General features: G+C 42.8%; 1 protein-coding gene across 1 annotated transcript in view; it reads left to right on the top strand.

Moving 5' to 3' along the window:
- lrp6 (low density lipoprotein receptor-related protein 6) overlaps positions 1-11062 on the top strand; it is a 53542-nt gene extending 42480 nt beyond the window's left edge. Inside the window, exons 13-23 of the mRNA XM_053508670.1 lie at positions 1592-1794; positions 1902-2113; positions 3771-3961; positions 6052-6261; positions 6740-6865; positions 7018-7254; positions 8124-8234; positions 8333-8563; positions 8662-8798; positions 9174-9271; positions 10648-11062. Coding sequence (XP_053364645.1) covers positions 1592-1794; positions 1902-2113; positions 3771-3961; positions 6052-6261; positions 6740-6865; positions 7018-7254; positions 8124-8234; positions 8333-8563; positions 8662-8798; positions 9174-9271; positions 10648-10951 — 2060 coding nt within the window. The 3' untranslated portion in view covers positions 10952-11062. The remainder of the gene's footprint in view (positions 1-1591; positions 1795-1901; positions 2114-3770; positions 3962-6051; positions 6262-6739; positions 6866-7017; positions 7255-8123; positions 8235-8332; positions 8564-8661; positions 8799-9173; positions 9272-10647) is intronic.
- The last annotated feature ends 1225 nt before the right edge of the window (positions 11063-12287 follow it).

The raw sequence follows: 12287 nt of genomic DNA, 5'->3' as shown, positions 1-12287 counted from the left end.
ACACTCACTCATATAGGTCTTTATATAAGGTTTCACTCTTTCAGCCTGGACAGAACCGTGGTATAGCAGAACCAGAACATCCAAAAAAGCCTGGTATTTTAAACATGGTTAGAAGAAGGTCTGTTGCATAAAAATACCCTGAAGCAATTTTTAGTCCTGATTAACACGTGTGTGTATACATATGACTAAACCAAAAGTGTAGTCCTGGTTAGCCAACATTTTTTTTTTTCTTTCTTTTCTTTTCTTTTTTTTTTTTTTTTTGCATTGTACAAGTTTCATATTCATAGAAACATGCATTTTCTGTGTTCTGCACACAATCCCTGTTATAAATCCCACAGTGTGGCTTAGAGATGTCTAAAACAGTGGTTCTCAGAGCGTAGCCAGGCACCCCTCAAACTGTAAAATAAATTCCACACACACCCCCTCAGTGCGAGTGTATTATTGTGAACATACATAATTTACATGTAGATGTTGTTGCTTGGACCCCTAAATAGAATAACTTTGACAATGTGGCTTGTGATTTCCACCACTGTAAAAACCATAAATAAAAAAAGGTTGCTGACCCCCCTCAACCCCCACAACCTCATAGCTATACTTCACGGCCCGCTGGAGTCCCAGACCTCACTTTTTGGAGAACCGCTCGTCTAAGTGATGCCAGACCAGACCTCCTGGAAAAATCTTTTATTCCTAAAGTGTCTGTACCTCCAAGTGAAAATTATATCTACAAGATGATGATGCTGCTTAGGAATCAAAACCAGCTCATTTGTAAGCCAAAACAAATCTTTCTGGTCTAAAAAAAAAAAAAAAAAAAACAACCCACACTGCGTCTTTAGCACAGCGTTGGCGATGTCGTCTAAAAACACTTCCAACACTGTCCCTGATGTGTGCGCTAGATACGCAGGTACGCAGTGTGCATCATAATTACCGACGTGTGCACTTTTAATTTTTTATTTTTTTAACGCACACACACTCAACTCTTAAAGCTCAGGCCCCAGTTGCTCACACTCGTTCTGGTCGTTTTTGACAGGGTGAGTGGCTGCACACAATTCGAGGCAGCTCTGGGTGTGGGGTGTTGTGGGGTGTTGTGGGAAGTGTGCAGCAGGTCCTGGAGCTGAGCGAGGCCTTCTGAGAGGGAGGGAAACTTTCGGCTGCAGGCTTGCTCTGAGCTTTATAAAGCTCTCTCGGTCGCCTAGGACACTGCCAAGTTGGCAGGCAGTGAGAAACCAAAGCCTGGCTTAAGCCGTCCTCGGCTCCTCTGCCATGTCTGACATAGTAAAAACACTCGAGATTCATGCTGAGGCTCACTCAGGGGTGGCTCAGGAGGCACGCTCGTACGCACTCCCAGAGGTGAGGTCTGTCTATCGTACCACTATGACCCGATATTTGTCCCAGGTAGACTTGTTGTGTACGTTCAACGTTTCTATGAACAGATGTTGAATTCCTGTTTGGTTTTCGGTATTTCAGTATGGTGCGTGTCAGTGTCAGACATTTATTCAAAATGTCCTGTTGATTTATTTCGTTAGGTGAACAGAAGAACCTTTATGAGAGTTGTTAAACAATCTTGTCTTCTTCTTCTCTGCCTCTCTTCCAGCACCCACCTCTTTCCTACTGTTCAGCCAGAAACCCGCTATCAGTCGGATGGTAATGGACGAGCAGCAGAGCCCTGACATCATCCTACCCATTCACAGCCTGCGAAACGTGCGAGCCATCGATTACGACCCGCTCGACAAACATCTCTACTGGATCGATACCAAACAGAACGTCATCCGGCGGGCCCAGGAGGACGGCAATCAGGTACACTGCCACGCACATCCCATACTGCTAGTTTTACACATTGTGTGTGTAAGTGTTTTATTTTATTTGTGCGCATTGCTGCATTATGACCGGTTTTTAATCCTCAGAGTATGACTGTGGTGTCCAGCCCACCCGGAGGTCACAATCTGGGCCTGCAGCCATATGACCTGAGTATTGACATCTACAGTCGCTTCATCTACTGGACCAGCGAGGTGACCAACGTGATCAACGTGACCCGCCTCGACGGCTCACGTGTCGGAGTGGTCCTCCGTGGAGAGCATGACAAACCCCGTGCCATTGTGGTTAACCCCGAGAGAGGGTGAGTCAGTACTGGGCAATTAATCATAAACTAATAAAAAAAAGTAAACTAAACTTAAAAAAAAAAAAAATTCAGAGCCTCTTATTAATTGTTTTTTTTTTTTTCGAAAAAAAAAAAAATCTGTTAATCCGTTTCTCCACTGTGTGGCAAAGCAAGGCAAAGGCAAATTTTATTTATAGAGCACAATTTTAACATAACCATGATTGATCCAAAGTGCTGTGCAATAAAAACAAAATAAAACATGTAACAAAAAAACAGTTAAAATGAGTAAATATATCAAACAAACTCAACTATTCAAAGAGTATAAATTAGTCTTTAAGCTAGCTATAAAGGCATCCAATGATGGAGAAGCTCTGATGTTTATGTTGGTAGACTGTTTCACAGCTTTGGGGCAGATAATGAGAAAGCTCGATCACTTTTTAGTTTTAAATCGTAAATGGGGGACAAAGTGATCACTTGATTTTAATGGCCTAAAGACTGTATATACGCCTTAATGAGATCGCAAATATACTGCAGAATGAGGCAGAATTATAAAATGCTTTGTATACAAAAAGAAGAATCTTAAAATCGACTCTAAATTGTATTTTGAGACAGAGATCTGATCCCTTTACTGTACTTAGTTCCTGTTAAAAATCTGGCTGCTGCATTGTGACCATCTGTAACCGAGACAGTGTAGATTTGTGTAGGCCAAAGTACAAAGAGTTGTAGTAATCCAATCGAGAGGAAATTAGTGCATGAATTACAATTTCAAGGTCTTTACTGGAAAGAAAGTGTTTCACCTTTGCCACTGATCTGAGATGGGGAAAATAAGCTACTCTTTACAACTGCGTTTACATGCTTGTCAAATTGGAGTAAAGGATCAAAAAGGATTTTTTTTTTTTCATGATTGTGTGGGTTATTATGTAAAAACAAACATAATACCGTCTACTTAAAAACATACAACCGCGTGTGTTGTCACATGAAGCAACATGGAACAGAATTGTTTAATTGGGGGAAACGTCCCAGCCGTGATAGTTGAGCATATTTAAATAATCAACCTTGTCAGTGAATATATTTATATGTATACAGAGGGGTATAAACACTTCAAGAGCCCCTTTTTAAAACTCCAGCAATGCCAGCAATGTGTGTAGTAACACATATTCTCTAAAAAAAGAAAAGTCAGTAGTCATATATATATATATATGGGCTACTGATCATTTGAAGCAAGGCTCTGTTGGGCAATAGGTCATGAATCTCTCCAGCCTTTCTCTCGGTCTTAAGCTATGCTGTGAACTGTGCTTGAACTTAAATTACAGAGCCTTTTTTTTTTTCTTTTTTTCTGATGATAGAACATGTTTTTAAGGTCATGTTGAGGTTCCCTGTTGCAATAAAAAAGCTGCTTGTGCACTGAAAGAGGCAACATTTACAGAAAAACATTTTTGCTTTGGTCTGGAACTGTTTTTTAGCATTTCATTTGTTAACTGAGTTAAAGTAATGAGCATAATTCACATTCTTGCTTGTTAAAAAAAAATCTTGTGAATCTCATGGTTGCATTTTATAGATTTTAACTTTTTATGGTGGCTGCTTTAGACATTTCACATGCGCAAGATTAGGCAGGATGGAATAAAAAGTTTTGCACACTAAAACACGCGGATGCTATTGGCTCCGTCACCTGCAGGTACATGTACTTCACCAACCTGCAGGAGCGCTCTCCTAAGATTGAGCGGGCAGCTCTGGACGGCACCGAGCGAGAGGTGCTCTTCTTTAGCGGCCTGAGCAAACCCGGCGCCCTTGCTATTGACAACGAGCTCGGCAAGCTGTTCTGGGCCGACATGGAGCTGCGGCGCATCGAGAGCAGCGATCTGTCGGGTGAGTTATGAGTAGAAAAATAACGTAATGTGAGTTTAAAGAAAATTTATAAGATGTATTAAATGGCACCTCCATGCATATTTCCTGTTTGCTTGAGTATGATTCATAACACCACTCTCGCCCCCACCAACACCACCACCACCACCTCCTCCATTCCCACCCACTGCTCAACTTTCACATGAAAAAAAATTCTTCCAGTACCCTTTTGAAATCTTCACACTCCGATACACTAGGTGGCGATATTCGCCTTTCTGTTCATGATCACACAGAGAACAACTATACACTTGCGTCATCAACTACACAACATCTGACATTTGTTTATGGTTACGCTTACAGCAGTGTGTGAAACAAGTGTCGGCAAGAATAACAGGTGTACAAGACAGTGGCGAGACCAGCGATGCTCTACGACTCAGAGACAGTGGCACTGAAGAAAAGGCAGCAGAGATAAAGATGTCGAGGTTCTCTTTGCGAGTAACAAGGATGAATAGGGTCAAGAGCGAGTCCATCAGAGGGACAACCACTGTTAGATGTTTTGGAGATAAAGTCAGAGAGAACAGATTGAGGTAGTTTCATATGGGGGAAGGATGCTGAGGAAGATTTATGGATGCAGTGAGAGAGGACATGAAGTTAGTTGTTTTAAGAGAAGAAAATGCAGAGAACAGCCGAAAGACAAAAAAAGAAGATTTGGGATGACACTGTTTGACAATATTTCCCCTCTCAAGATTAACCTTTAATTATTTGTCACAGCACAGTGAAATTATTAATTCATATCTCAGTTAGAAAGCTAGGGTCAGAGCGCAGGGTCAGCCAGGATACAGCGCCCCTGCTTGGTTAAAGGGACCTTGCTCGAGGGCCAACCAATGGGAGTGCTGGAGCTTAAACCTCTGACCGTCCCCATTCAGTACCCCAGAACCTTAAACGACTGAGCCACTACTGCCTTCTGAATGAGATCCTCTGAAGAGGTCTCTCACCTTCAGTACTTAAGTAGATCTTAGATCGCTGTTTAAATGTGACGTCATCAGCGCTGAAATATCAATAATATTAATAATTACTTAAGATGTATGTTAAAGGCAGGTATAGACAAAATGATCATATCTCAGTGAGCACTGGACCACATTTACACCTGCACACAATCCTGATCACTTACAATCAATGGTAAATACCAAATGTGAATGTGAAAAGATTTTTAATGTTCACAATTCATCCTTCTTTTTTTTTTTTTTTTTTTTACTTTTTGCGCAGCACGGTTTAGTTTTGTGGTTGCTGATTGCAAAGCAACAACCGAGTCTGGTCTCACTCTGGAGATTTGGAGTAGTTAGACATGACTTGGCTGATCTCGCGTTAAAAAGCCAGAGGGAGAAGCAAACGAAACGAAAAAGGGGGAAAAAATGTTCTCTTTCTAAAAAAAATCCACACGTCTATCCAAATATAAATCACAGCGGAGGTGACACGTAGCCTGCGATGCAAATGAAATCGTGTGTGTGTTTTTCCTCTCTGTTGTCCAGCTCTAATTATTTCACTCCAGCAACTTTAATTTTAAATGTTTTAATCATTGCAAACCTTTAAATCTAAAATGGCTAACAGGTTTTATCATCAGCGTAAATTAGAGAGAGTAGAGAGAGAAAACACACTGCTTCTAGCTCTAATGAAGAGACAAGTAGTGCTCTGTGGAGTCGGATTTTTTACTGCACCCTCTCTGTGTGTGTTTGCACTCATTTTCTGCTGGAAAGCTTTTTGTGAGGTCTGGCCCCGATTCAGACACATTTTACCCATTATTCTCATCACGCAAAAATGATTTCCCCTCTGCTGTCCCACATTAGATTGTTACGCAAATGCTCTCCAGTGCCAAAACAATATAAATCACTTTTCCCTAGTCCAAATATATCTCGTTTCCCTGGCGGTTAATCTTTGTGTGTGTGTGTGTGTGTGTGTGTGTGTGTGTGTGTGTGTGTGTGTGTGTGCGCGCCTTTCTGTTTTCCCGCACATGCTAGACTAAAGAATTGGTGTAGTTTCCCTTCAGTCCTCACTAATTTCCATTCCCTTGTACTTTATTTATTTATTTTTTGTTTGTTTTCGTTCCCCCCTCGCAGGCGCCAATCGGATCGTTATTGAAGACTCCAACATACTGCAGCCAGTGGGCTTGACTGTGTTCGGGAATCACCTTTACTGGATCGACCGGCAGCAGCAGATGATCGAGCGCATCGACAAGACGACCCGCGAGGGCCGCACGAAAATCCAAGCCCGCATTACCGCGCTGACTGACATCCACGCGGTCCACGAGCTTCACATGGACGAGTACAGTAAGTCACGCGCCTTACTCGTTAGGAAGCGCTGCAGATGCTAAGTCTGTTCCAGGCGGCCCTTTGTCTTTGATCACGACCTGACTTTGATCAGCGCTATATTATTTGGGATTTTCATTAGAAGAACGGGCCCTTTGAGAAACATTCGAGTTTATTCGAGAATGTGTGCAAAAAAAAAAAACAGGCTCTTAAAGCAGAGCGCACAAGCCTTGTTGATAAACACGCTGACTGTATTGATGAGGAAAACAAAGACATACATGGACGTATACAGTGATGTAACGACGTGACTCGAGTCCATGGAACAAAGCCAGTTCTTTGAAGGTTTGCTGTTGCACCAGCTTTAAACCAGCACCAGAAATGAACTAGAACCTCGTTCACTTTAGTGTAAAACGGGTTACTTAATCGCTTGTTATTCTGGGAAATAGTCTGCCACAAAGAACGAGATTTACAGCTCTCTCTGCAATCTTGTGTGTTCCAGATAAACACCCATGTACCCAAGACAACGGAGGATGCTCCCACATCTGTATAGTCAAAGGAGACGGTACGACCCGTTGCTCCTGCCCTGTTCACCTGGTCCTTCTCCTGGACGAACTATCCTGTGGAGGTATAAAACTTCAAAGCAATTTGCGTTTCTGTTCTTACAACTTCAGAGCCGTTTAAATAACACTCCACTAATTAGGACACATTTGCATTTAGAATTCCAGATCTAATTGCTTAGGTGTTTATTCACATTTTTTCACATCTGTTCCCATCCAGAGCCGCCCACTTGTTCCCCTGAGCAGTTCTCATGCACCTCCGGGGAGGTGGACTGTATCCCGCAGGCCTGGCGCTGCGATGGGTACATCGAGTGCAAGGATGAAAGCGACGAGCAGGACTGCCCCGTGTGCTCCGACGACGAGTTTCAGTGCGACAGTAAGCAATGTGTGGACCTCTCGCTGCGCTGCAATGGCGAGATCAACTGCCAGGACCGCTCGGACGAGAACAAGTGCGATGGTACGCCTCAGGTTTCCTAATTGTGGCCCCTGTTGTTTTAGATTTATTTCTCGACCTAGCTAGAGGTCCCACATATTACCGAGTGCTACATCATATATTTCTTAGTCAAGTTAATTTGAATAGCACAATTAATTAACGTCCACATGGTTGACTTAACATTTACAATGTTAAAAAAATTTAGAGGTACCTCGTTCTCCCACATTAATCACGGCTCTACAGTCAATCAGGGGCATCTGTAAGCTCACGCAAGCGGAAGGAGCGGATAGCGCTGTCCTCAGAGGGTGAAAAAGATGCGGTCGGCTGGCGTCACGTGGTTCGGAGGAAACACGTTTTTGGCCCGACTGAGTGGTAGTAGTCTTAATGTGGAGCCCCCTAGTGACTAGGAGGAATTGGATACGACCAAATTAGGTAGAAAATCAGGAGGAAAAAAAAATCTTGATAATAGCCATTGATGAGAACGTTATAATCAGTAGACACGTAAATTCTCGTTATATGCTTGAGAAAAAAGAAAGGTTTTTAGTTTTGCTTTTAATAATGTCATATCAGAAACAGCCTTAAGATCAGAAGCTGGAGCATTCCAAAATTTCACCCAACACTGTGAGGAACGACCAGTAGTACCAAAAATATCATATATTCTTGCAGCCATAATGGCAGACGCATCTTTTTTCCACGACGCCGAGCGCCTGAGTTTCCTTCTCATCTGTTTGCTGTTGAAAGTTTTTACTTTACCGTAATTGGTCTCAGTCAATTCAGGCAAGTCCACACGTAAAAAAAAAAATCCGTCTGGAGTTTTTTTTTTTTTTTTGAGTTTGCGTGAGAATGCTTCCCGCTGCATTTCCCACAGCCATGTGTTTTCCACTCTCCTGTAGTTCATTGCCCTCCAGATCAGTTCACCTGTAACAATGGCCAGTGCATCGGCAAACACAAGAAGTGCGACCACAACACGGACTGCACCGACAACTCGGATGAAATTGGCTGCTGTGAGCTCACTTGTTCCTCTTTTTCAGTACAATAATGCAGTATAGTTTTGCCCGCTCTGGAACAGAACAGCGTATAACGTTGTGATATTTACCCACAGACCCAACGGAGGAACCTTCGCCCCAGCCCACCAACACCATCGGCTCGATCGTCGGCGTGGTAATGACGCTGTTCGTCGTGGGCGCAGTGTACTTTGTGTGCCAGCGTGTCCTGTGCCCACAGATGAAGGACGACGGCGAGACCATGACCAATGATTTCGTTGTGCATGGACCGTCCTCCGTGCCCCTGGGCTACGTGCCACACCCGAGCTCCCTGTCCGGGTCACTTCCAGGTGAGACTTGTGAGACACAGTGCCTTGATTAGCGTCTGGAAAGACTGCGTGTGTGTGTCCGTGTCCACTTTCCTAATGCTTCGTCCATTCTTTTGCAGGCATGTCCCGTGGGAAGTCTGTGATTGGCTCGTTGAGCATTATGGGTGGAAGCAGCGGGCCGCCGTACGATCGCGCTCACGTAACGGGGGCTTCTTCAAGCAGCTCATCCAGCACAAAGGGCACTTACTTTCCTCCTGTAAGCAAAATAAAGCGTCACCTCTTACTTATACCTATACATATATATATTATACTTGTACCTCACCTATACTTTTTGCATTAGTCCTTTGTATTGGTTAGCGCTCCACAATATTACCAAGGTGTCGAGAGGGGGGGAGGGTAGTGGCTGCTAAACCCAGGCTTAACTCACTCATAGGAAAAATTCATCCCATAATAAACAAGAAACCTCAGGGCTTCTTGGCTGGAGAGTGATGTGGAGCGTGTGAAGTTATTAGCAGCTCCCAAGTAGCTTTTTAATCAGACCAGTAAAGAAATAATTACATTTTTTAAGATGTTGGTCGGCAAAAGAAACAATTACATGTTTCTTTACATCTGTTTTTTTTTTCCCACCCAGATTCTGAACCCTCCTCCTTCACCAGCTACAGTGCGCTCGCAGTACACGATGGAGTTCGGCTACTCGTCCAACAGTCCCTCCACACACCGCTCATACAGGTAGCGTTATTTACGTTCTTAATATGGTTATCCTAATCCTTATTCTCAGCATCATTAAACACAGTGTATAATGTAACCTTTATACAGAAAGGGAAATGTGTTATTTAATCCCCCGCAGATTTTGTAGGTTTGAACTTACAAAGAAATTAAGGGTCTATCATTTTTATCATAGGTTTATTGTAAAGGATAGAGAAAGCGAAAATCCAGAAAAAGCACATGATACAATGGTTATAAATTGATTTGCATCTCATTGAGGAAAGTAAGTATTTGATCCCAAAGCAAAACCAGACTAAGGCAAGCACAGAGTTAAGACATTTCTTGTAGTTGGTTACCAGCTTTGCACAACATCTCAGGAGGGATTTTGGTCCACTCTTAATTACAGATCTTTCCTAAATCCATCAGATTTCTTACCCATCACTTGGCAACTCGAAGTTTCAGCTCCCTCCATAAATGTTTTACATGGTCTGGAGACTGTCTAGGCCTTGCCATGGCCTTAATGCGTTTCCTCTTAAGGCAATCTTTTGTCAGTATGTTTTGGGTCATCATCATGCTGGAAAACCCATCCATGACCCATCTTCAGGATTGTTCTCATCTAAAAATTTGTAAATAAATGTCCCAGTCTATTTTCCTCAATGTGGTCGGCCTGTACCTTTAGCAGTTCCAGAGCATGATGTTTTCACCTGCGTGCTTGACTGTAAGGATGTTGGTCTTGGGGTCATAGTCAGAAAAAAAAAAAAAAACGTGGGTCGTGTGTTGCGTCATCGAGAAGAGCTCAATTTTGGTCTTATCTTGTTGGACCACAGCACTTTCTCACAATCCTCCTCTGTTCATTGGCAAGCCTCAAATGGGCCTGTACATGTGTCTTCTTGAGGAGGCTTCAGTAAGTTTAAGAAGCTGATATTATAAAGGTTTAATTTGTGATTGGGGTCAGGCGTAGCTCAGTGGATAAGGCATTGGACTAGGGTTTGGAACGTCTCAGGTTCAAACCCCACAAGCAAATTACCACTGTTGGAGCCTTGAGCAAGACACTTAACCATTAACTGCTCAGATGTGTATAATGAGATAAAATATAAGTTGTCCTGGATAAGAGCGTGTGCCAAATGCCTGGAATGTAAATGATTGGTATAAAATTCAGTTTTATAGTAAATTGTTTGATTGCCTGTGGGTCTTGGAACAGACTCTTTAAGATAGTGTCAAAATTTAAAAAAAAAGGTTAATTCTTTGATATCTGAAGATTAAAATAGCTTTAAAATTTATTATTTTGATTTGTTTGTTTGGTTTTGGTTTTTGTTTTAGAACAATATGGTTATAAAATCTTTCTGGTGTATCCACTGTACTCTGCTTGTGTAAACCGAGTGCTCTTTCTGTCTCTCCAGCTACAGACCGTACAGCTACCGGCACTTCGCTCCCCCGACCACGCCGTGCAGCACAGATGTATGTGACAGCGACTACACGCCAGGCCGCAGAGCGCAGCCCGTCACATCCAGCATCATGGCTAAGGGCTACGCGAGCGATGCCAACTACGACTCGGAGCCCTTCCCGCCGCCTCCCACGCCGCGCAGCCAATACCTGTCGGCTGAGGAGAACTGCGAAAGCTGCCCGCCCTCGCCGTACACGGAGCGCAGCTACTCGCAGCACCTCTACCCTCCGCCTCCTTCGCCCTGCACCGACTCGTCCTGAGCCACACCGATCACGTCCATAACACCCCCCAACCTCAACCCCTCCTCCTCTCTGCCCCGCCATCTCAATCGGTGTAAATAGCATTTGTGCATAGAATGACTTTTTTTTTTTTTTTTTTTTTTTTTAAATAAAGAAGAGTGACTGATGTGTATGTTCTGTAAAGAACAGGAACAAATTTAGGGAAAAGAAAAGACACTTTGGCGTGCAGAGGTGGCGGATACTTGTAAAAAAAAGAAAAAAATAAGAAAAGAAAGCATATTTATATATTTTCTATACAGCGTTTATTGGTTATGCCATAGAGCTTTGTATTGCTAAAAAAAATTTGTAAATTTTTTTTTTTTTTTTAAACGAAGAAAATTTTATTAAATTCACTCAAACATCTTGTTGCCTTAATCCAAGAGTGCATAATCGAGCTACCTGTCTCTGAGGCTGAAGCACTCGTGGGAAATGTGAGGGAGAGGACTGCGGGTCGTCAAAGTTTTCTGATGCCAAAAAAAAAAAAAAAACAGGAAGGAGAATGGAGCCTCCCTGTGGCTGTGACCGGTGTTGCACCGCTCAGCTCTGTTCAGCGGGGGCCATTTTGTCTGAAGCTCAACCACTAAGTCTGATTCTGATCAGCCAGAGAGAGCTCTCCTACAAGCTGAAAGAGGAACGTGTTGTTCCTGGTGACGGCCTTGAATATATCTAGAGAGCACAGCACGGACGTATTGGAAAACGAACGCTGTAGCAATAAGAAGACGGCAGATGTTTAGACGGAGTGATGCTGTTGGTCCAGTCATCAGGACGACGCAACGACTTTCTTCTTTTGGCTCCAGTGGCTCTAAAAGCGAGCTCCAGACAAGGACAGACAAGGAAAACACCACTGTTGTACGGTCTTGAGAAAAATAACCAAAATCTTCACTTTTTGCCTCAACGTTGTTCATTTGTTTTTTATTTGTTTTTTGTTTTTTTTCCCTATCCTATCCGAGTGCACCTGTGAGTCGGTCAGATCTCATCCAAGAGCAGCTTGTCCCTGCTCTCTGTCTCCTCACCAGCCATCAGCACGATGTATTCCTTATGAGATCTATCCACTTTAAAACATTCATCTCTAACATTCAGTACACAATCCAGGACAAGCATATCGTGCCTGAGCAGTTTTTTTTTTAAAGCTCTTTTAAATCATTTTGCAGCTCTCTCTTTTTTTTTTTTTTTTACTTTTTTTTGTAAGACTACCAGTGCCCATAAAATGTCAATATTTTTGTACTACATATTGTATAGATACCATATTTATAAGCTATAAAAGGAAGAAAAGTTGTAAATCTCTCCATGATATCCTTGCAGTGCTTTACCAGAGTAG

This window comes from Clarias gariepinus, chromosome 12 (assembly GCF_024256425.1).
Source record: "Clarias gariepinus isolate MV-2021 ecotype Netherlands chromosome 12, CGAR_prim_01v2, whole genome shotgun sequence".
Classification (NCBI taxonomy): Eukaryota; Metazoa; Chordata; class Actinopteri; order Siluriformes; family Clariidae; genus Clarias; species Clarias gariepinus.
Note: the sequence above shows the minus strand (reverse complement) of the source record. Positions and strands in the feature narration are given on the sequence as shown.